The sequence below is a fragment of the Sceloporus undulatus genome, chromosome 3, assembly GCF_019175285.1.
Source record: "Sceloporus undulatus isolate JIND9_A2432 ecotype Alabama chromosome 3, SceUnd_v1.1, whole genome shotgun sequence".
NCBI lineage: Eukaryota > Metazoa > Chordata > Lepidosauria > Squamata > Phrynosomatidae > Sceloporus > Sceloporus undulatus.
This window is the reverse complement of record NC_056524.1, coordinates 208,291,328-208,312,665: the sequence shown is the minus strand read 5'-3', so window position 1 is coordinate 208,312,665 and position 21,338 is coordinate 208,291,328. Positions and strand designations below refer to the sequence as shown.

The 21,338-nt window shown below is 41.1% G+C and overlaps 2 protein-coding genes across 3 annotated transcripts in view; one reads left to right on the top strand and one right to left on the bottom strand.

Moving 5' to 3' along the window:
- Positions 1-631: 631 nt before the first annotated feature.
- The window catches only part of LOC121925493 (inositol 1,4,5-trisphosphate receptor interacting protein), a 60,244-nt gene continuing 39,537 nt past the window's right edge, over positions 632-21,338 (bottom strand). Inside the window, exon 3 of one of the 2 annotated variants that reach the window (XR_006102886.1) lies at positions 632-867. The gene's annotated coding sequence lies outside the window, so the exon portion shown is untranslated. Of the gene's footprint in view, positions 868-18,703; positions 19,242-21,338 lie in introns of those variants that run through there. The other variant, XR_006102885.1, reaches the window with a different exon arrangement.
- Positions 5,528-21,329, top strand: GSTO1 (glutathione S-transferase omega 1). The gene is made up of 6 exons (XM_042457717.1): positions 5,528-5,639; positions 9,474-9,582; positions 13,620-13,842; positions 17,199-17,300; positions 18,604-18,710; positions 20,853-21,329. The coding sequence occupies exons 1-6, from the start codon at positions 5,606-5,608 to the stop codon at positions 21,004-21,006; spliced, it is 729 nt and encodes a 242-aa protein (XP_042313651.1). The 5' UTR covers positions 5,528-5,605; the 3' UTR covers positions 21,007-21,329.

Below are 21,338 nucleotides of genomic sequence, written 5' to 3'. Positions count from 1 at the left end.
CATGTTGATTTTGTAAATTCACTGAATTTTATAAATCTAATCTTTTTGTTGTACGTTTAGATTGCAGACATTCTTAATTTTTTTTTATTACTTGTGTGTCACTTTGTGAAAAAAACTTTTTTAAACATCACTGTCCCACTGTGACTGCAGTTCCCACCATCTGCTTTAGCCAGTCTGGTTAATGGTGAAACTCTAATGAGAGTAAAGCAAAATCCCAAATCTCCAAAAAAGTGGTATCTTCACTGACCAACCAAAATGCTTAAAACACATCATGCATGTTTTCCAAGTTCCATTTGCTTCTTGATCAGGCAAAAGATTATTTTTAAAAGATGTTAATGAGAGTAGTAGTTCATAAAAGGGTTAACAGGTTTCTTATCCCCTTCTAAAAGCTGGATATTTTGCAACCAAAAACCGTCTTATTAAAAATAATAATAATTGTAAGCTGCTCTGAGAGCCTTTAGGGCTGAAGGGCGGGGTATAAATACTGTAAATAAATAAATAATTGTGTGAATATCACACACAATTCCACAAATAAAGTGATATCAGAAATGCATTGTCGCTGAAATTCCGAAAGTAAAAAGATGCATGTTAATGCTGCTTTGTGACCACTTTAATGGCGGGTTTTGTGCGACGTCATGTGAAATTGTTTTGTGTAATTATGTGATTTTTCCAGGATATTCATGGGATAAACTCCTTATCTCCTTTGTGTGATAAACTCCTTCATCAAACTGAGGGCTTTCAGTTACACTCTCTAAAAGGCAGCAGCTTGCCCTCCCTGATAAAAGTTTTCCAAATAAAATGCTGAATTTGACATACAAGTTGATATAGTGGATCCGCCATAGTCACTGGGGTTGGGACACAGGATCCCTGTGAAAGGAGAAAAACAAGAAATTGAAAAAAAAATAACCAAGAGAATGCCTCTCTAGGAATATCTAGGTCCTTCTGCGTAATTCTGTGGCCAACATCTGCCAGAAGTTAATCACAGAATCACACTGAAGCACCAACAAATGCCTAGATAAGTGTTTTCTCTAATAATCTGTAGGTCCTCCTGTGCAACTTTATGGTCAACTTCCAGCAGACTTGCATTGGAGGGTGTAGAGATTCCTAGAGAGAACTATTGATCAACTTGAGAAATAATCAAATCCACAAAAGTCAAAGCCTCAGATTGGAGATCCAACTATATATATTCAAAGGGATTAAATATCTTAAATGTGTTTGAGGGGAAAACTTTACTGCCTGCCCCTTTGCCCATTTAGCAATAGCATTTACATTTCTATACAGCTTAAAGGGGATGAATGAAGATACACCTCAAAAGCCAATTTGGCACCATTGTTATAGATGTCACAGTCTGTTAGTACAGGCATCTTAGTGTGCATCTACACTGTGTAAATGAGCAGTTGGACACCATTTAACTGCACTACAGCACTTGAGGTGGAGCAACCCTGCATTATTTCTGCACTGTAGATGTACCTGGAAATCTTTCGTTCTTAACCTGTTGCACAAATTAGAACGAGAAAAGCATGTTTCTTAAAGTGCTGAAAACCACAGTATGAACTTCTTAAAACTAAGGAAGCTGGAAAGGTCAAAAGGAGAAGGGTGTGCCTCAAAATGCTAAGTCACTATTACTGCTGAAGATTAGGTAATGATGAAAGAGGGAGAAGAAGCTCCTGCAACCAAAGAAGGGCAACTAGGTAGAAAACATGGGTGTTTACTTTGGTCAGTCACCTGGACAAGAATTCATTCACACCAATTTTGTAAACTTCACTCAATTTTATAAATCCACTCTTTTTATTATACCTTTAGATTGTTGGCATTTTTAAAAATATTTTTTTATTACTGGTAAGTCACTTTGTGAAAAAACTTTCTTAAACAGGGCTATCTCTCTGTGACTGCAGTTCCCATCATCTGCTTTAGCCAGTCTGGTTGATGCTGAAACTCTAAGGAGAGTAAAGCAAAATCCAAAATCTCCAAAAGAGCGGGGTACCTTCACTAGCCAACCAAAATGTGCAAAACACATCATGCAAGCTTTTGAAGTTCTTTCCACTGGCTTCTTCATCAGGGAAAAGATGATTTTAAAAAGATGGTATTGAGAGTAGTAGTTTATAAACAGGTTGACAGGTTTCTTATCCCATTTTAAAAGGTGGATATTTTAAACCATAAAGAAATAAGTCATGATCATGGACTTTTCATTTCAGTTTTCTCCAGCATGTTTGCTGCTCATGATTTTATTTTTTAAATACAAGAGCCACACTGATTTTGATTATGCTTCTATTCTGTTTGAGAAATAAATACACAAATCATCAACTTTAGTCCAGTCAGGGTATAGTTGTTGGTCTGGATGATTCTTTTCTTTCTTCTCTTATTTTAAACTCTTTTCATTGTGGTTGGAAAGAAACCTTCAAGGGCATCCCACACATTGTGTTACATGCATCTTTAAGAGCTGTCTTGCTTTAGCTTCTTGCACATATTGCTTGTAAACTTTTGAGTTTATCACACTGGGACTAATTTAGGCATTAAAGAGAGAATGAAGCACTTTTAAAGCATCCCACAAACAAAGTGAAAATGGCAAGTAATTGTGTGAATATCACACGCAATTCGCAAATAGTGCTATCGAAAATGCATTGTCGCTGAAATCCTGAAAGTAAAAAGATGTGCGTTAATGCTTCTTTGTGACCACTTTAGTGGCAGTTTTGTGCAACATCAAGTGAAAGCATTTCACATAGTTACACGATTTTTCTGGGATATTCACGGGATAAACTCCCAATCTCCTTCGTGTGATAAACTCCTTCAGCAAACTGAAGGCTTTCAGTCCCACTCTTCCAAAAGGAAGCTGCTTGCCCTCCCTGATCAAAGTTTTCCAAATAAAACAGTGGATTTGTTGGAGGATGCCGAATCTGACATACAAACTGATACAATGGGTCCTCCACAGTCAACGGGGTTGGGACATAGGATCATTGTGAAAGTAGAAAAACCACTAATGGAAAAAATAACCTAAGAAAACACCTTTCTAGGAATATCAAGGTCCTCCATAGAGAAATGGATTTGAATCAAACATTAGATTTAATAAAAGAATTAGAAACACATGAATAGAATAGAAATGGTGTTAGACTCTATAAATGTATGCTATAATTAAATTACATATATATAATATGGAACCACATATATACATGTATACTATTATAATCAATATATCTATTCTAATAGGATTGAGTAAAGGTCAGCTGAGGCCTTTAACTGAAAGGGAATTTTATAAAAATATATAGGTTAGTAAAAGAAAGTTTTTAGATAAGCTTTTTATAACACTGTTATTTATTAAATATATTATATTACAAGAATAAAGGGGGGTTATGTTGTTGATAATAAATAAGATACGCTTATAAAATATGCTGGACTTAGTTATTTTAAATAGTATTTTTTTGTCTCTATTAAGATTATCAAAATGGCTAAGTGTTCTGTTGATATATATATATATAATGAAATAGACTTGCATTACAAATATAAGTTAAATTAGACAAAGAAGCTTCAAAGGAAAAAACTTTTGTCTGCACCTGTAAATCTAGGACAATGTGACAAGGGAGAAATAAATCAAGAGATACGGGAGTTTTATTCTCACTAATTGACAAGAATACTTTTTTTATAAAAGGGTGACTTAAAGTTCACAAAAATGTCTAACTGACCATGTGTAATGGGGGGTGATGAATATTAGAACACACCTATGAATCTATAATGGCTAATTTAAATGGTCATGAAACGTATGATGAGATATGTTATGGGTGGAGTTTTTACATACTTGGAAAGGTCGTCTTAAAATTGATCACATGTCTAGAACTGACCAATAAAAAAATGAGACAGAAATATTGTAACAGAAAATGTCTTATAAATACTGTGTGAAACCTCTGACGGTGTAAAGCCTACTTGCCTGAGACACCCCTTCTTGCAAGATTGTAATTAATAAATTGGAAATTGCTGCTTCACTTGTTTTGTTCTGATTCATTTGATTTGGTACTTTGGTACTTAGAAAAATCTGTATCTCACACTCCAGAGCAATTCTATGTTCAAAATCTGCCAGATGTTGACCCTAGAATCACACTGGAGGACCTACAAATGCCTAGAGAAGTGTTTTCTCTAGTAATTTGTAGGTCCTCCTGCGAAACTTCCAGCAGAGTTGGGCTGGAGGTTCCAGAGTTTCCTAGAGAGAACGTATTGATCTATTCAACAAATAATCAAATCCACAAAAAGTCTAAGTTGCAAATGTGGAGATTTGACTATATATATATATATATATATATTCAAAGGGATTAAATATATCCTAAATGTGTTTGAGGGAGATGCATTACTGCCTGTGCCTTTGCCTATTTAGCAATAGCATTTAGCAAAGGCATTTATATTTCTATACTGTACTGCTTAAATCTGGATTAATTCAAACTTGATCAATCCTGGGCTATATCTGCACTCATTAGTCCGGTTTGATACCACTGTGACTTGTCCTGGCTCTATCATTTGGAATCCTGAGATTTGTAGTTTGTTGTGGCACTAGAACTATCCGACAGAGAAGGCTAAATATCTCACAAAACTACAAATCCCGGAGTTCCATAGCATGGAGCCATGACAGTTGAAGCAGTTTCAAACTGCATTAATACTTCAATGCAGATGCAGTCTGGGCTGCTGTTTACTTGTGTGCCTTTAAGTCCTTTCTCACTTATGGTGACTCTAAGGCAGTGAAACTACCATAGGGTTTTACAAGAGACAGAGGGGGATGTGCCTTACCAGATTTTAAAATACTGTATAGGAAATATGGCATGCATTGTTATTTGGCATCAAGATTGGTTGAAACAGAAGAAACTATCATAGGATTTTCATGGCAAGAAGTTGTTTGCCATGCCCATCTTCTGAGGCTGAGAGAGTGTGACCTCTCCAAGGTCACCCAGTGGGTTTCCATGGCCCAGCTAGGATTTGAACTCTGGTTTCAGTGTATAAATACAATAATAATAATAATAATAATAAATTGTCTGATTAACAATTTGTAAGCCACTCTGAGAGCATTTCTCAAGAAGGGGGTATAAATACAATACAATACAATAGTAATAGTAATAATAATATATAAAATAATATATCTAATTAACAATTTGTAAGCCGTTCTGAGAGCATTTTTAAAGAAGGGGTATAAAATATAATAATAATTGATGATAATAATAATAAATTGTCTAATTAACAGTTTGTAAGCTGCTCTGAGAGCAGCCTCAAAGGTGCTGCAAGATCTCTGTAAAGAAGGGAGTATAAATACAATACATCAACAACAACAACAACATGATGATGATGATATCTGGGGGCCCCTCTTCTTTCTGGCCCAGGCAGCCTGGGCTATGATGATGATGATGATGATGATGATGATGATGATGATGAAGAAGAGGATACGAATAATATGTGGCCCCCTCCCTCTCTGTGGCCCATGGAGCCTGGGCTGCAAATGGCCTGCTGTACTGGGTGTGTCTGTCTTGATTCAAGGCATTGTTGTGTAATAGGAGTGGGCGGGGCCAGCCGAGGCTCAAGAAGGCAGGAGGCGATAGAGAGAGAGAGAAGGAAGGCTGGCTTGAGAGGCAGCAGCATGTCTGGGGAATCCGCCCGCAGCCTAGGCAAAGGTGAGACAGAGGCCTCCTGGCAGGATGCTGCTCCTCTTGCTGCCTCCCCTCTTTCTCTTTCCCTTTCCCTCTCCTGTGGCAGCCCGGCAGCAGGGGGACCAGGCCTGCCCTCTCCTTCATGGAGAACCTGCAAAATGGGGGACCCTGGGATGAAAGCACTCTTAGAGGTGTCAGTTCATGCTCCTTAGCCCTGCTCAAAATGGAGGGCATTGTGGAATTCCTCCTGGGGAGAAGGGTGAGATCATAATGTAGGATGTGACCTGGGAATGGAGGGCAGGTCCTGGCCACCCTGAGCTAAAAACACTCTTAGAAATATCAGTGCATGTGTCTTAGTCCTGCTCAAAACGGAGGACATTTGGAAGTCCCTCCTGGACAGAAGGTGTAAGTAGAGGACAGGCCTTAGAAAAGGAGGACGTATATGGTCACCCTGTATTTATGAAGAGTTGAGGGTGGGGTTTAGATTCTCAGGAGGGATCTTACTTTAATTTTGCATTTGCTGTGTTTGTATTGTTTTTAAATGTAACTCCTGCTTTTAAATTTTGTAAGTTTATTTCTCTTGGATTTATATCCCACTTTTCTCCCAAAGTGAGATTCAAAGCAGATTTACATTCATAACCCAATATTCAGTGTGGTCATGTGCAGCCCCCCCCCCCCCATGAGGCTACATTTCAAACCAAACTCCTATGTATAATGATTGAAGTGTTGGGTTGCGATTCGAATGGCCACTCGGACGTTGGAGCCCAAGTGACCTTTGGCAAGACGCACTCTCTCAGCTTCAGAGGAAGACAAAAGTGTCACCCCTCTGATCAGAAACGACTTTGAAGGTGCACCGCAGCAACCACAAAAATAAAGCCTGCCTTGAGGGATGGTGTTCTGCCTTTGCAAGAACATCTGTCCATTTCTGAGAGCACTGCAATTTCAAAAGGGATGTTGAGAAACTGGAGCGTGTCCAGAGGAAGGTGACCAAAATGGCGAAGGGTCTGGAAACAATGCCTTATGAGGAGAGACTTAGGGAGCTGGGGAAGTTTAGCCTGGAGAAGAGACGATTAAGAGGTGATATGATGGCCTGTTTAAGTATTTGAAGGGGTGTCACATTGAGGAGGGAGCAAGCTTGTTTTCTGGTCTTCCAAAGACTAGAACACAGAGCAATGGATGCAAGCTACAGGAAAAGAGATTCCACCTCAACATTAGGAAGAACTTCCTGACAATAAGAGCTTTTTGACAGTGGGCCACACTCCCTTGGATAGTGATAGAGGTAGACTCTCCTTCTTTTGGAGGCCTTTAAACAGAGGCTGGATGGCCATCTGTCAGTTTAATTATGAGTTCTTGCATGGCAGGGGGTTTCCACTAGATGGTCCTTGGGGTCTCTTCCAACTCTGTGGTTCCATCTGATGTGAAACAATTCAAAGCCATAGCCATGTTAGTCTGGAAAATCAGCACAGAAAGTGTTCTTGTAGTACCTTTGAGACTTGTTGAAAGAAAGAATCTGGAAGCCTGAGCTTTCCTAGACTTGAACCTAAAATGCATCTAAGGAAGTAGGCTCAAGTCTAGGAAATTTATGCTAACAACTTCTTTCTTTTAGTGAGTGTCAAAGGTGCTACAACATCCCTCTGCATAGTGAAGTGAAAGAAAGGGTGGGGACAGGTTGGTGTTCCTGCCTTTATTTGCCAAAGGCATCCCAATCAGCAGCCTGGAAACTTGTGTTGATAACGTGACTGCTTAATTCATTCATGTTTAAGGAGCTGGTTCAGAGTTGCTGTATATCTCACCTAGTAAGTCCCTAACCTAGATGCTTATTTATTATTTATATGCTGCTGCCACCCTGTCTAGAACTCACCATGGCCTTAAAAATTAAAATAGGTGCATATGGTAGTGGCAGCATATAAATAATAAATAAACATTAATTAAATTTAAATTAATTAAAATAAACATTTAGGTTAGGGGCTTGTTAGGTTATACACACACACACACACACATATACAGAGAGAGAGAGGTAAGGCTACTATTAAAATGAACTGTATGATATTTAAACACTGCTCAGTTAGAAACAACTTCAAACATCCATTAAAAACAGTATAATCTGTTAAGACCTTTTCCTTAAAACAGTTACTTTGGTTCAAAACGCACAGCAGAAATAATTCAGTTTGAGTCCGCTTTAACTGCCCTGGCTCAGTGCTATGGAATCCTGGGATTTGTAGTTTATTGTGACAGAGAAGGCTAAATGTCTCACAATTCCCAGAATCCCCTAGCATTAAGCCAGTGCAGTTAAAGCAGTCTCAAACTGGATTATTTTTGTAGTGTGTTTTGAACTTTAGTTCCTGAAAGCTTAGTGAAAAAAAGTATTTTCTTCGACTGACCCCTTCTTGTAAATGTAAATGATGTAAAGGAATAATGTAAAGGAATTTCAGGGAGTAGCCACCAAGAAGGCCCTCTTTTGTCGCTCCTTTGAAATGTGCCTATGACACTACTAAGAGCAACAGAAACCATGAAGATCTTGGAGTTTGGCGAGACTTGTGTGGAGAATATGGTCCTTCAGATAACCTGGACTCAGGACCTTATCAGTCATAACCAGCATCTTATCTGACTTCAGGTGAACCTATCACAGGGTCTTCTGGGGATGAAAGTACTGTATGTGACTTGCCCAGGGTCACCCCGTGGGTTTCTGGGACTGAGTAGGGAATTGAACCCTGATCTCAAAAGAGCCTACATGACCACTGCAATTATTGGCAGTGGTTCTTCTGGATGGACCACATTCTGCAGATCCCTATCTGGTGAAGGATGGTGAAAGATGCTGGAGAAATACAGAGTTTTGCTTGCAAAAGCATGTTTATAATAAACAATGCAATAAAACTGAGCTGAGGAAGAGTGGGATACTATTATAGCCCGTATTGCTGGAGCTGTGTATACGTTGCCTGCAAGAGACACCCACAGCAGTCAAAGTAAGTAACAGCTGCCTACGGCATTGCTTACTAAACATGTGCAAACAGCAAAACAGAGAGAAAAGGGAAGACCAGATAAGCCTTATCACCTTTGCTGAGCATGTTAACAAAACAGATCTCTTAAGTCTGGTGACCAAAACGTAAATCATCAGGAAAGTGGAGGTATAGGACTGCAACATTATTATTGAGTGAACAATATTTACACTCCAGTGCAAATATTTGCAGCCATTCCTCTAAGTGCAGTAGAATTATTCTGATGTACATAGCTTGGCATCCTTATGCGCCTTTTCCTTGCCATTGAAATGTGAATTATCTTGGTGAAACAAGGCATTGGGTTGGCTGCTGATTTATAACAATTAAAACATACAAAATATGTGCAAGATGGCTATGGCGGGGTACAGATGGTCAGAAAGAGGCGGCCAGCAGCCGCCTCTCTTTTCCGCATAACCGTGCCGCAGCAACCAAATTGCACGGTGCAGCTACACAGAAACAAAAGGACTGCTAAAAAGCGGCTCCTTTTAGTGTTGCCACAAACTGCCTGCGGCGGTGCGAGGACATCGCTGTCGCGCACGCCCGTCTGGAAGGCGCGCGGCAGTGACATCACAGCTGCGTGCACCGTGTATACGGCGCCGCACAGCTGTGACGTCCTGGCGATGTCCTAGGGTTGTGGGGCGTCTGGAAACGGCACCCCGAGGCAACCCTAGGCCCTAGCACGTCGCCAGGACGTGCTAAAGGGCCCGTATTTACAGGGCCTATGTTCTTAGGAAGATTGCCCAATCCCCCCCCCCCATGTTTTATCTTCCTCCTTTTTCTGTGTCCTGGTCTACCTATTTTGTTTCTTCAGGGAAAGGTGATAACTGTTCTAGTTCTGACCAGAATTACCCTTGCTTTACAGGAAGCTCTGCTCCAGGGCCTGTGCCTGAAGGAGTCATCCGTCTCTACAGTATGAAGTACTGTCCCTTTGCACAGAGAACACGGCTAGTCCTGAAAGCCAAAGGAATCAAGTGAGAGCAATACTATTTATTTATTTATTTAATTTGTTGTATATTGTTGTGTGCCTTCAAGTCATTTCCAACTTATGATGACCTTAAGGCAAACCAATCATGGGGTTTTCTTGGCAAGATGTCATAATATCATAGGGGATTATCACACAGAGGCTTACCGTGCTTAAATTGCTGGTAAAATGCTCCAGAAATGTGAAGGTATGATAGCTAGTCACACGTCTGAAGCGTCACTGAAACATCTCCTCACCTCTCCTGTCAACAAAGCGTTCATGGAGCAAGCATTTCTTCATAATGGAACTTCCCATTATTGAAGAAATGGCTGCTCTGCAAACGCTTTGTCGAGGGGAGAGGAGAGAGGACGCTTCATTGATCCTTCAGAAGCGCAACCAGCTATCACACCTTCATGCTTCCGGAGCGTTTTGCCAGCGATTTAAGCACAGGAAGCGTGGGCTGTGATAATCCCCATAGAATCACATAGTTTGAAGAGACCTCAAGGGTCATCCAGTCCAACTTCCTGGCATACAGGAATACACAGTCAAAACACTCTTGACAGATGGCCATCCAGACTCCAAAAAACTCCAAAAGAAGAGACTCCACCACACTCCAAGGCAGCGTATTCCACTGTCAAACAGCTCTTACTGTCAGGATGTTTTCCCTAATGTTTCAATAGAATCTCTTTAGAGGAGGTTTGCCTTTTCCTTCCTCTGAGGCTGAGAGCATGTGACTTGCCCAAGGTCACCCAGTGGGTTTCATGGTCTAGTGGAGAATCGAACCCTGGTCTCCAGATTCTCAGTCTAACTCTCAAACCCCTATACCATGCTGGCTCTCACTTTTATATCCCACTTTTCTCTCAGTACAGGACCCAAGGCAGCTTGCAACCAATTAAAACAAAATGCGACTGAAAAACTATTAGTACAAAAGTTTTAAAAGATCCAATTAAACTATATTATTGAAAAATGAAGTTAAAACAGTTTAAAACACATAATTAAAGATAGGCCCCCATCTCCCCGATTTAATTAAGCTTCGTGTGCTTTATTAGTCACATTTCAAAATACAAAACTCCCTTTTCGGCTGAAGGTTAATGATTTGTTGCTGTATATTAATGTACATAGTGACTTCCCAATTCCTTTGACTTGTTGTATGAATGTGCTGGATTACAGCCCCCATCATCTTCTTCCAGCATGTTGCCTGTGCATGATGGGAGTTGTACTCCAATATATCTGGATGGCAGTAGACTGGAGAAAGCTATCCGGAAATAACATTAGGTCCCCGAAAGGTTATAGGGAAGCAAATAAAAAAGTACCTTTGGATAATTGAAGAATGATCTAATGAAAAGGGGCATAGAGCCTAAAGTTGCTAATTCCTGGCAAACATTTCCGATACAGTGATTGTTTATCTTGTGGAGTATATTTCCACCTTTATTTGCCAGGCTGCTTATTACTTGTGTAGTTCTTCTCACCACCAATTTGGTGGCTGTGTTAGTTGTCTATGTAGACCTTGCTGTAATGTTTCAGTTGGTAGAGACCGAGAGGTTACTTTCTCATTCAGTCCCCTCTTTAGTGGATTGTGATAGTTCTAGGTAGCTGGATTTTATTTTTATTTTTTAATGCATAGGTCTACATCAGTGAATGCACTGTAATGGGCCTTCATGATAAGCAGCTCTGACTTTGTATATACCAGCCCATAGAATCTACTTTGATTCAGGATGTAATAAAATAACAATTGTGTGTTTAGTCTTCTGAAGAAATACTGGAAAATCTTTTGTTAATCTGATGACATTACACATGAAGAGAAGCTATGTTTCATTACAGATATTGAGAATTCTCCTCTCTGCCCTGCTCAAATCTTATTTAAGGACTTAGGTGCACAATGGGATGCTTCTGCTGCGCTTCACATTGTTTACCTTTAGAAAGTCATGTAAAATATATCTTATTATTATTATTATTAACCTTTATTTATAAAGCGCTGTAAATTTACACAGCGCTGTACATACAATCTTTTTAATTGGACGATTCCCTGCCCTCAGGCTTACAATCTAAAAAGACACGACACAAAAGGAGAAGGGAATGGTGGTGGGGAAGGGGATGAGGGCCAGCAGTTCTTCTCTACCTCCAAGGCCTGGAGAGATGGACTGGAGGGAGGGCTTGGCTTCTTAATGGATGGTTAATCTTCTTCCAGGGAGGCCTGTTGGAGCTAGCCTGCCTCTCTAGTAAGATAATACATATAAAATACATAGCAATACAGGAAATGATTCAATAAAACAGACAACAAAAGAACAACAAATAGCAAGTGACAATTATGCAATGCCTGGGAACGCTTTTCTGAACAGGATGGTCTTCAACTCCGTTTTGAAGCTGGTTAAAGAAGTGATGGTTCTTGCTCGCAGGGGAAGAAGGTTCCAGGAGTGAGGGCAGCGAGTGGAAAGGGGCAAATCCAAGATGGGGCAGAGGAAATCCTGGGCTGGGACAGCAGACCTTGACTACCAGAATGGAGGGCCCTAGTGGGAAGGTGAGGAGAAATAAGGTCTGATAAGTAAAGAGGGGCCAGCCCATGGAGGGCTTTAAACGTCGACAGCAAGAACTTGTACTGAATGCGGAAAGGGAGGGGGAGCCAGTGAAGGGATGCCAACACAGGAGAGATGTGGTCAGAGTGGTGGGTGGAAGTGATAATGCATGCAGCTGAATGCTGGACAGAAATTAAAGGACAGAGGTGAGAAAGAGGAAGCCCAGCCAGGAGGATGTTACAGTCTTAAAATAGATCTTAAAATAGATCTTAGAAAGCCATGTAAAATGGAATATTGAAACCAATTGCTTTGCAGTAAAATGAACACTTTTCCATGTGTTTCAGTGACAGCAAAACCACTTGGAGTATGGCCTTAACCTTCCTATGGAATTCCCTCCTGCGTATGTGTGTTTGTTGACATCTTTCTCCCTCTTTTTCCTTTCCTATTGCCTTGTTTGCCACTTGCAGTGACCCTAAGGCAAACTGTCACAGTGTTTCTTGGCAGGATTTGTTGAGAACAGGACCCGGAATAATGGATGCAAGCTACAGGAAAAGAGATTCCACCTGAACATTAGGAGGAACTTCCTGACAGTAAGGGCTGTTCGACAGTGGAATGCACTCCCTCGGAGGGTGATAGAGTCTCCTTCCTTGGAGGTCTTTAAACAGAGGCTGGATGGCCATCTGTCAGGGATGCTTTGATTTGGATTTCCTGCATGGCAGGGGGTTGGACTGGATGGCCCTTGCGGTCTCTTCCAACTCTATGATTCTATGATTCTATGAGAAAGGATTTACTATTGCCTTCCTCTGAGGCTGAGAGTGTGTGACTTGCCTAAGGTCAGCCAGTGGGTTTCCAAGGCTGAATAGGGATTTGAGACCTGTTCTCCCAGAGTCATCACTCCGTTCATCACCCAAACAGCTATACCATGCTGGCTCTTCTAGTGAATTGTGAACGCTAAATGGTGATTTTACTAGCTTTTTAAAAAGTATTTATTTATTGTAGTTTTTGATTACTCAGCAGAGGTCTCTGATGGTGTACAGTACTTTAAACATGTAAGATATAAGTAATAGCATACAATAAAACCAAGATAAAAATAGTGTCAGTAAAAGGCATTGTAGTCCATAAAACCAAGGTTAAACCAGCAGCAAAGTGGAAGAGTGCAAATTGTGATACCACTAAATATTGATAGCACTGAATTTTATTTGTGCCCTTTTGTATGTTTGGCCATAATTGTGGGAAGTGTTGTATCTAAATGTTGCTGAGCTGTTTTTTATAGTGGAAAGCCAGAATGTCAGTCTTTTATATAAATACATAAATAATAAAAAGTCGAAGTACCGGTAAGTATAACCTTATCTTCCACTCTCCCAGGGTTAGGGGTTAAATCTGGATTTCTCTTACTATTGTAACCACTTGAGAAATGCATATAGTCTGAGATTATTGGACAGTTTTTAAAAACTTGGATAATTTTACCACTGCGTCTTGTAGCAACAAACTGCTGTCAAAAATGACGGTTCTTTTCCATATCATCCCCTTTTAGGCATGAAATTGTTAATATAAACTTGAAAAACAAGCCAGATTGGTTTTTTAAGAAAAGTCCATTTGGGCTGGTACCTGTATTGGAGACCAGCAAGGGTCAGCTGATTTATGAGTCTCCAATCACTTGCGAGTATTTAGATGAAGCATATCCAGAGAAGAAGCTGTACCCTACAGATCCATATGAGAAAGCCTACCAGAAGATGCTCTTGGAACAGTTCTCCAAGGTGTGTACTGAAGGGCAATGGGAAACCAGTTTCAACTTGTAAAAGTATAATACAGCTAAGAAGGGATTGGTATGTTTTCAAATAGTCTACTGTATAATGTGATTGACTTGTTTTAATCTTGATTTATGACCACATTATGATAGATTTACGTCTGTATTGGGATTGATTTATGACCACTGATGCATATGTCATACAGTGGTACCCCGGGATACGAATGCGCCGCCTTACGAAATTTCCGGGTTACGAAAAAAATCCATAGAAAATAATTGTTCCGGGTTACGAAGGTTATTTCGGGTTACGAAAAAAAATTTGGTGCTTTTCGGCGCTTTTTCGCACGAAATTGCGGCTTTTCCCCATTAGCACCTATGGGCTTTCGGCTTGCGAAAGCCTTTCGGGTTACGAAAGCGGCAGCGGAACGAATTAATTTCGTAACCCGGGGCACCACTGTATTTGATATTTGGATTAATTTACGATGATGTCTGATTGAATATCACTGCCGTGTATTGAATTAAAGTTGTGGCCATATTACAACCCTTACCCCCTTTCTGTCCCAGAGCAAAAATGTATTTATGGGAATGAGTAGTGGTCTTAAGGTTAGTGGGTTATGTAACCTCATGTTGTATCTAATCCTCAGTTTTAAACTCAGAAGAGATTTTAAACTAAAGGAGAGGTTTACATCATTAGAGTTGTTGTAATAATAAATAATAAAATTTTTATTTATACCCCGCCCTTCCAACGATCAGGGCGGCTTACAGAACAGTTAAAACACACATAATCCATATTACAATACAAAAAGATTAAAACCCTACAAATACAGCAATACATCAAAAATAACAAAAGAAAAAGCCCCATAGCCCAACCTCTTGGCCACGAAAGAGGAGGGAGGCCCACAGGATATTTAATCGGGGAATGCCTGTTGAAACAGGAAGGTTTTTAAATCCTTCCTGAATTGGGCCAGGGTGGTAGATGAGCGGAGCTCAATGGGCAGCGTGTTCCAAAGGGCTGGGGCAGCCGTGGAAAATGTCCTCCGCGCGGTGGAGGTTAACCTAGCCCCAGGCACCTTCAGTAATTGCTGCCCAGATGTTCTGAGGGTGCGAGGCGGAATGTACGGGGAGAGGTGGTCCTTTAGGTATCCTGGGCCCAGGCCATTTAGGGCTTTATAGGTAATAACCAACACCTTATATTGAGCTCGGAAGCAAATGGGCAGCCAATGGAGGTCTTTTAAAACCGGTGTTATATGGCTGGTCCTGGGAGCACCAGTGACCAGCCGGGCCGCCATATTCTGCACCATTTGTAGCTTCTGAGTTTGGTATAAGGGTTGCCCCATGTAGAGTACATTGCAGAAATCCAGTCTCGAAGTTACCAGAGCATGTACAACCGTTTATAGGTCCCTCTGGGCCAGGTATGGGCGCAGCTGGCGGAGCAGCCGAAGCTGATAACAGGTGCTCTTGACCGTCGCATTCACCTGAGCAGTCAGGTGAAGCGACGAGTCAAGAAGCACCCCCAGACTGCGCACGGAGTCCTTCACAGGGAGCATGACCCCGTTCAGGACAGGTGGAACCACTGCCATTCCTGGACCAGGAGAACCTATCACTAGTACCTCCGTTTTCTCTGGATTCAATTTGAGTCGGTTTTCCCTCATCCAGCCCATTACTGACTCTAGACAGGCCACGAGAGGAGAGACGCCATCCCCAGTCACTGCATCAGTCGGAGACATAGAGAAAATGATTTGGGTGTCATCAGCGTACTGATAACCCCACGCCCCATGTCTCCGGATGATCTCTCCCAGCGGTTTCATGTAAATGTTAAATAGCATGGGAGACAGAATGGCTCCTTGAGGGACCTCGGTTTTAAGGGGCCTCTCGTCAGAGCACACGTCTCCCAGCTGCACCATCTGGGACCTCCCGGAGAGGTAGGACCGGAACCACTGTAGCGCAGTGCCCCCGATTCCCACCTCTGCCAGGCGTCCCAGAAGGATACCATGGTCTATGGTATCGAAAGCCGCTGAGATGTCCAAGAGCACCAACAGGGACACGCTTCCCCTGTCGATGCTCAGACGGAGATCATCGACCAAGGCGACCATGGCCGTCTCAACCCCGTAACCCGCCCGGAAGCCAGTTTGAAATGGGTCCAGATAATCCGTTTCATCCAAGACCGCCTGAAGCTGGATTGCAACCGCCCTCTCGATCACCTTTCCCAGGAATGGCAGCAGCGAAACAGGCCGATAATTATTATGTACCAGGGGGTCGAGGGAGGGCTTTTTTAGGATCGGTTTTACAATGGCCAATTTAAGATCCGATGGAAATAGCCCATCCCTCAAGGATGTATTAATTATCCGGCGTAACAATAATGTTACCGCCGGTCCCCCCTGGGCCGCTAACCACGAGGGACAGGGATCAAGAGAGCAGGTTGTTTTCCGAACACTTCCGAGGATCTTGTCCACATCCTCGGTACTCACCAACTCAAACTGATCCAGTTTAACATAGTCCACGGAGGCTCTGGACACTTCTACCCTAGGTTCTGCTATAATGTCAGCGTTCAGACCTTGTGTGCCTTCAAGTCGTTTCTGACTGAGGCTAAGAAAGTTTGAATTTCCCAAAGTTACGCAGTGGCTTTCCATGGCCAAGCAGGGATTTGAACCCTGGTCTCCAGAATCATAGTCCAGCACCCAAATCACTACATCATGCTGGCTTTTTTACATCATCAGTTGTTCTTTTTGTGTGCCTTCCAGTCATTTCCGATTTATGATGACCGTAAGGCAAACCTATCATGGGGTGTCCTTGACAAGATTTGCTCAGAGGAGGTTTGCCATCACCATCCCATGAGGCCGAGAGCATGTGACTTGCCCAAGATAACTCAATGAGTTTCCATGGCCAAGCTGGGAATTCAACCCTGATTTTCAGAGTTGCAACCCAACACTCAAACCACTATGCCAAACTGGCTCCCTTATATCATTAATAGCACCTTTAATAATGTTGATCAGGGCTGGGATACTTTTGGTCCTCCAGTCCAAATGTTCTAGAATACAGCTCTGATAATCCCATACCTTTTGGGTGCTAGTCAGGTCTGATGCATCTGGAGGACCAGAAGTTCTGTACCCTAGTACAGATGAAGCAGATGTATGATCCACAAGTATAACAGATTTTATTAGTTCTGAATGGTTTAGCAGTGGAAGCCAGACTGGGGTATCACTAATATTGCTCTTATTGACAAGAATGCTCTTATCGACAATGGGGGTCCCATAATTGTGGTGAGGGTGTCAGGATTGTCCCTTGTCTTTTGTTATCCTACTTATGTTGTTTGAATGCAGAACCTTCCGGCAGCTTGATAAAAGTGCAATTTTATGCTTTAATTAGCTGCCTGCTCTGGCCTTCAAATGTCTTTTGGGTATCAGGAGTGGTGAGGATGTGTCTGCTGTGAAAACTGAGTTCTGTGAAAACCTGCTCAAATTTGAAGAGGTAAGAATTGGGGCCCTAATTCCTCCAAAGAAAGCTGTAAAACGTGTTCATGAGCTGGCGCAGTTTCCTTTGTGCAAATTTTTCCTTCAGTTTTCTGACTGAAACTACTGTATACATTTGCATGACATTTCAGCTGTGCTCACAGAGAGATTGGTTGAAGCTGGGTTAAAAACTACATTGCTTTGCATTTTGTGCCTTATTTTTATAGTTGTACTTCATGATTTTTAGGGTAAGGAAGACCTAATACGCATTCTGATCCTAAAAGCAACTTCTGTATAAAGGAACACTCATTAGTGCCTGTTCCACAAAACTGCTATTGGATTACAGTACTCTAGAAAAGCTTCAGCTGGTCCATATTAAAAAGCTGTCTGCTGACTTCCACTAGAGGGAGCCATATTCACACTTGTATAAATTTCATTTTGTAAGAGATTTGGAATTTTTAGGATGACTTCAGATTAGGACTGAACTCCAGTATAACCATTTCTCACATTTTATGCAGCACTCACATGAGCCCTCTTAATTCACATGTGGCTCTATTGTATATTTGCCATGTTTTTTAAAAAATATTTTCTCAGACTGCAGAAAATCCAAGTGGCATGGGTAGGAGGTGGAGGGAATGGAAGAACAGAACTATCTCCACGGGATGGATGTTCTTAGCACTGCTTCTGCCTTTATGAAATGGCATGGTACTGGTGTGTAAAGCAGCATTAAAAGATGGGCCTTCTTCCTTTGGTGCTTGGGTTTCTGAGGAAGTCTGTATGAACCATGACTTCCTCTGTGAGCAAGAACTTTCTGAGGTATCTCTTACCATGAGTTCCCTTTGCACCCAGAAGCTACCAAAGGATCCTCACTTCTTAAGATCTCAGCTCTTTATCCTTCTGCCCTTTCCCTTGGTAAATTTTTATAATTCCATTTTAGTGATGATTCTGTCTTTCCTTTTCCCATACCCGTTTGGAGAAAGTACAAGGATCTCTTTAAACTTTTGAAAAAAGAAACTAGAATAAACACATTGAAAGGTAAACAGAGACAGAAATAGGACAGAAGCATCCTAGAGCTTCCTCAGCACCATAGGTAATTTCTGTGGTTACCATGGAATGTACAAAATTAAAACTCATTTTCCCATGATGCACTGCAGTCTTGTGCAAGCCAGAGTAATATACCTTGGGAGCTATGTATGGACTTTGTTGTGTATATCTACCTCTAGAAATGAAATGCTTGATTGGCCAGAAGATGTCAATTTCTCCAGGCCTTTGGGTTGTGCTAAATGGTGCTATTTGGAAATCTTCTTTTCCTTCCTTTTCAGATTCTGGTAAACCACAAGACTAAATTCTTTGGTGGGAACTCAGTGACCATGATTGACTATCTGATCTGGCCATGGTTTGAGCGCATGGAGTCCTTCCAGTTATTTGAGTAAGCCCTTTCACATTTGAGTATCCAACTGCAGCTGCCAGTCTCCATCCAGTACTTAAACCAGTGTCTTGAGGCTGTTTGAGAGCAGCTGGCAGGGGAGAGGCAGGGAAAAGGGCCCAGAGGGTTCATTTTCTTTATTCTCACATGAATATGGCTACACATAATTATACAAATGGTTTGCTGTACAACCTTAAACAAATTCTTGTGCAGCTATTGTGGAAAGATTAAAACTGTCATTGATATATTCACAAGGATAAATAGTATCAAAACTATGCTCAGGTTTAGAGATTAATTAGAGAAGGGTAACATTTCTTTCACCAGTAGCCACACATCCCCATTTAGTTCACATTCAATCATTTGAGATTCTTATGAGAAATTTATCTTAAACATCTGTTCAGTAAAATCAAACAACAGAAGTAAAACTGGGTCTAAAATTTTGTTCTTGGACATAACGTTAAGTATGAACCAGGCTCCAAGTCCAGTTAACTGATGATAGAGGTTTACTGTCTTCTAGATCTTTGCTTCATTATCCTTTTTTAAAGAGAATGAAAAAGAAAAGAAATTGGAATAAAAACTTAGTTTAGGGCAGAATAAAAGTCTTCTAGACAACCCTTTCTGTTTAGCAGGCTCTTTCATTTCAAGTCTGAGACCAACTCCATCCCAGTTGGATTCTGTAGCACCCAGTTAGGAAGAAGAGTCCCCCCCCCCCCGATCCACCCTGTATGACAAATCTTGAGATAAATGGTTACTGCTGAATAAATTAAGCCATTTAGCTGTGCAGATTAAATAGAACGTCCTTGCTGAGCCTGGGGAACAGGTGGTTCTGTCCTTTTTATTTGGCTTATGAGCTTCTGGCTGATGACTGGAAGGAGGAAGGTTCCCCTAGTTTATACATAGGTTTGCCTCCTTCTGTGCCTACATAAATGCCTGGATTTTGAGGCTCTCATTGGTGAGCCTTCTCCAGGTGTCACTGTATGCTTAGGTCTAGATCCAGCCAGAACATGGTAGCAATCCTGGCTGAGGAATGCTCTTCCCCGTTTTGTCGTTTTAGTGACAGGCAAATGTCTTTTTAATGTCCTGGCCTTTTATATATTTTGGAAGTTGTGGTGTTCTGCCACTCTAAGAGCTGCTTGCATCATGTTTTTGGTACTGGGTTGTTTTTTTTTTTTTTGGCTTGAATTGGTTGTAATTTAGTGTGTTTTTCATACTGGAACTGTAGTTTGATGATGTTATGAATTTTTATATATGCAGTCCAGACAATCCAGGCTGAGTAGTAGGTAACACAAAAGTACCATAACTAGGTGTATATTGGTCTATCCAGCAAGAGAGTTTTTAATATTAATCATTTCCATAGCTTTAACAATTATTCTAAAAGTAATTAAACTTAGTTTTTGGGCCAATAGTTACCATTTTAATAAAAAAAATTGAATAGCACTTTACTTTCCTATTTCTCAGATAACTAAAAGAGTTACTCATTAATCATTTTAAAAAATGTAATAACAATAAGCCACTGTTTTGTGGAACAAAGCCCAAACACTTGCTTCTTCATGTCTATCTTGCTATTAAGTGTGGCCATACAACTCTTGACTAGAAAACTAACTGAACATCCCATTATGCTAGAGATTAGTGGTATTATCTTTTAAATTGGAGTTGTAACAGTTTTGCCTTAGTTATTGCAGAAGGAAATTAATTACAATTTTTATTTGTTGCTGGTTACTTTTGCCACCTCTAATTGTGCCAGCCCTATTCTGTCTCAGCTGCATGGTTTTGACAACTTAAATTCAAACTGTTAGCATTTAGAAGTCTTGAAACTATGCATCTGAAACTGCTAGACTGGAGTAGTTTGGCTGTGCTTATATTTACTTTGAGGCAGTTCTTTTTCTTTAGGCGGTTACAGGCAACCTGTGTGCCTTTCTGACCAAATGCACTTAATTGTAACAAGCTGATCACCATTGGAGGTGTATCTAGCTGAGAATTGTCTACACCAATGGACTGACTGGCAGATATTCTTCAAGTTTCAGGGCCTCCCTCCCCACCAATTGCTGTTGTTACTGAGTTAGGTTCCTTTTCCTCCTTTAAAGACAAAGTAATTAAAGAGAGAGAGATTTTACAGTTAACCTCAAGGCTTTTTCTGTTCTACAGTTGTCTGGATCACACTCCGACACTAAAACAATGGGTTGAAGTCATGAAGCTGGATCCAGCTGTTCAGGCTACAATGACGGACTCTCAGACATTCAAAGGCTACCTTGAGCTGTACCTGAAAAACAGCCATGAGGCCTGTGACTATGGGCTTTGAGAGCTAGCTGCTGGCAAAGCAATAGCTGTTGTTGCAAAATCTCTATCTGGTGTCTAAGGAGTTTGCTCATTTGTTGTATGAGCCTGTGTCTTGCTACACATTGCTGAAATGTTACACCACTTACACATGGTTTTTCCTTCTCTAAATAAAGAAGCAGAAAATGGGCAGGATGGTTTGCAAATTCTTCTTTCCTTCATTCAAAGTTGTCACTACCAGTTTAAAATGATGTTGTCTCTGCCAGTTTAAGGTGGACACCTGCGTTGGCTCTGTTGCAATTTTGAAACTAACTGTTGCCTCGTAAGAATAAACATACTTTAAATACAGACATTTCC

Coding starts and splice junctions, on each gene's coding strand:
- GSTO1 (XM_042457717.1), top strand. CDS start 5,606: ATGTCTGGGGAATCCGCCCGCAGCCTAGGCAAAG. Junction 9,583..13,619: donor CTGAAAGCCAAAGGAATCAA/GTGAGAGCAATA, acceptor ATCCCCTTTTAG/GCATGAAATTGTTAATATAA. Junction 18,711..20,852: donor GAGTCCTTCCAGTTATTTGA/GTAAGCCCTTTC, acceptor TCTGTTCTACAG/TTGTCTGGATCACACTCCGA.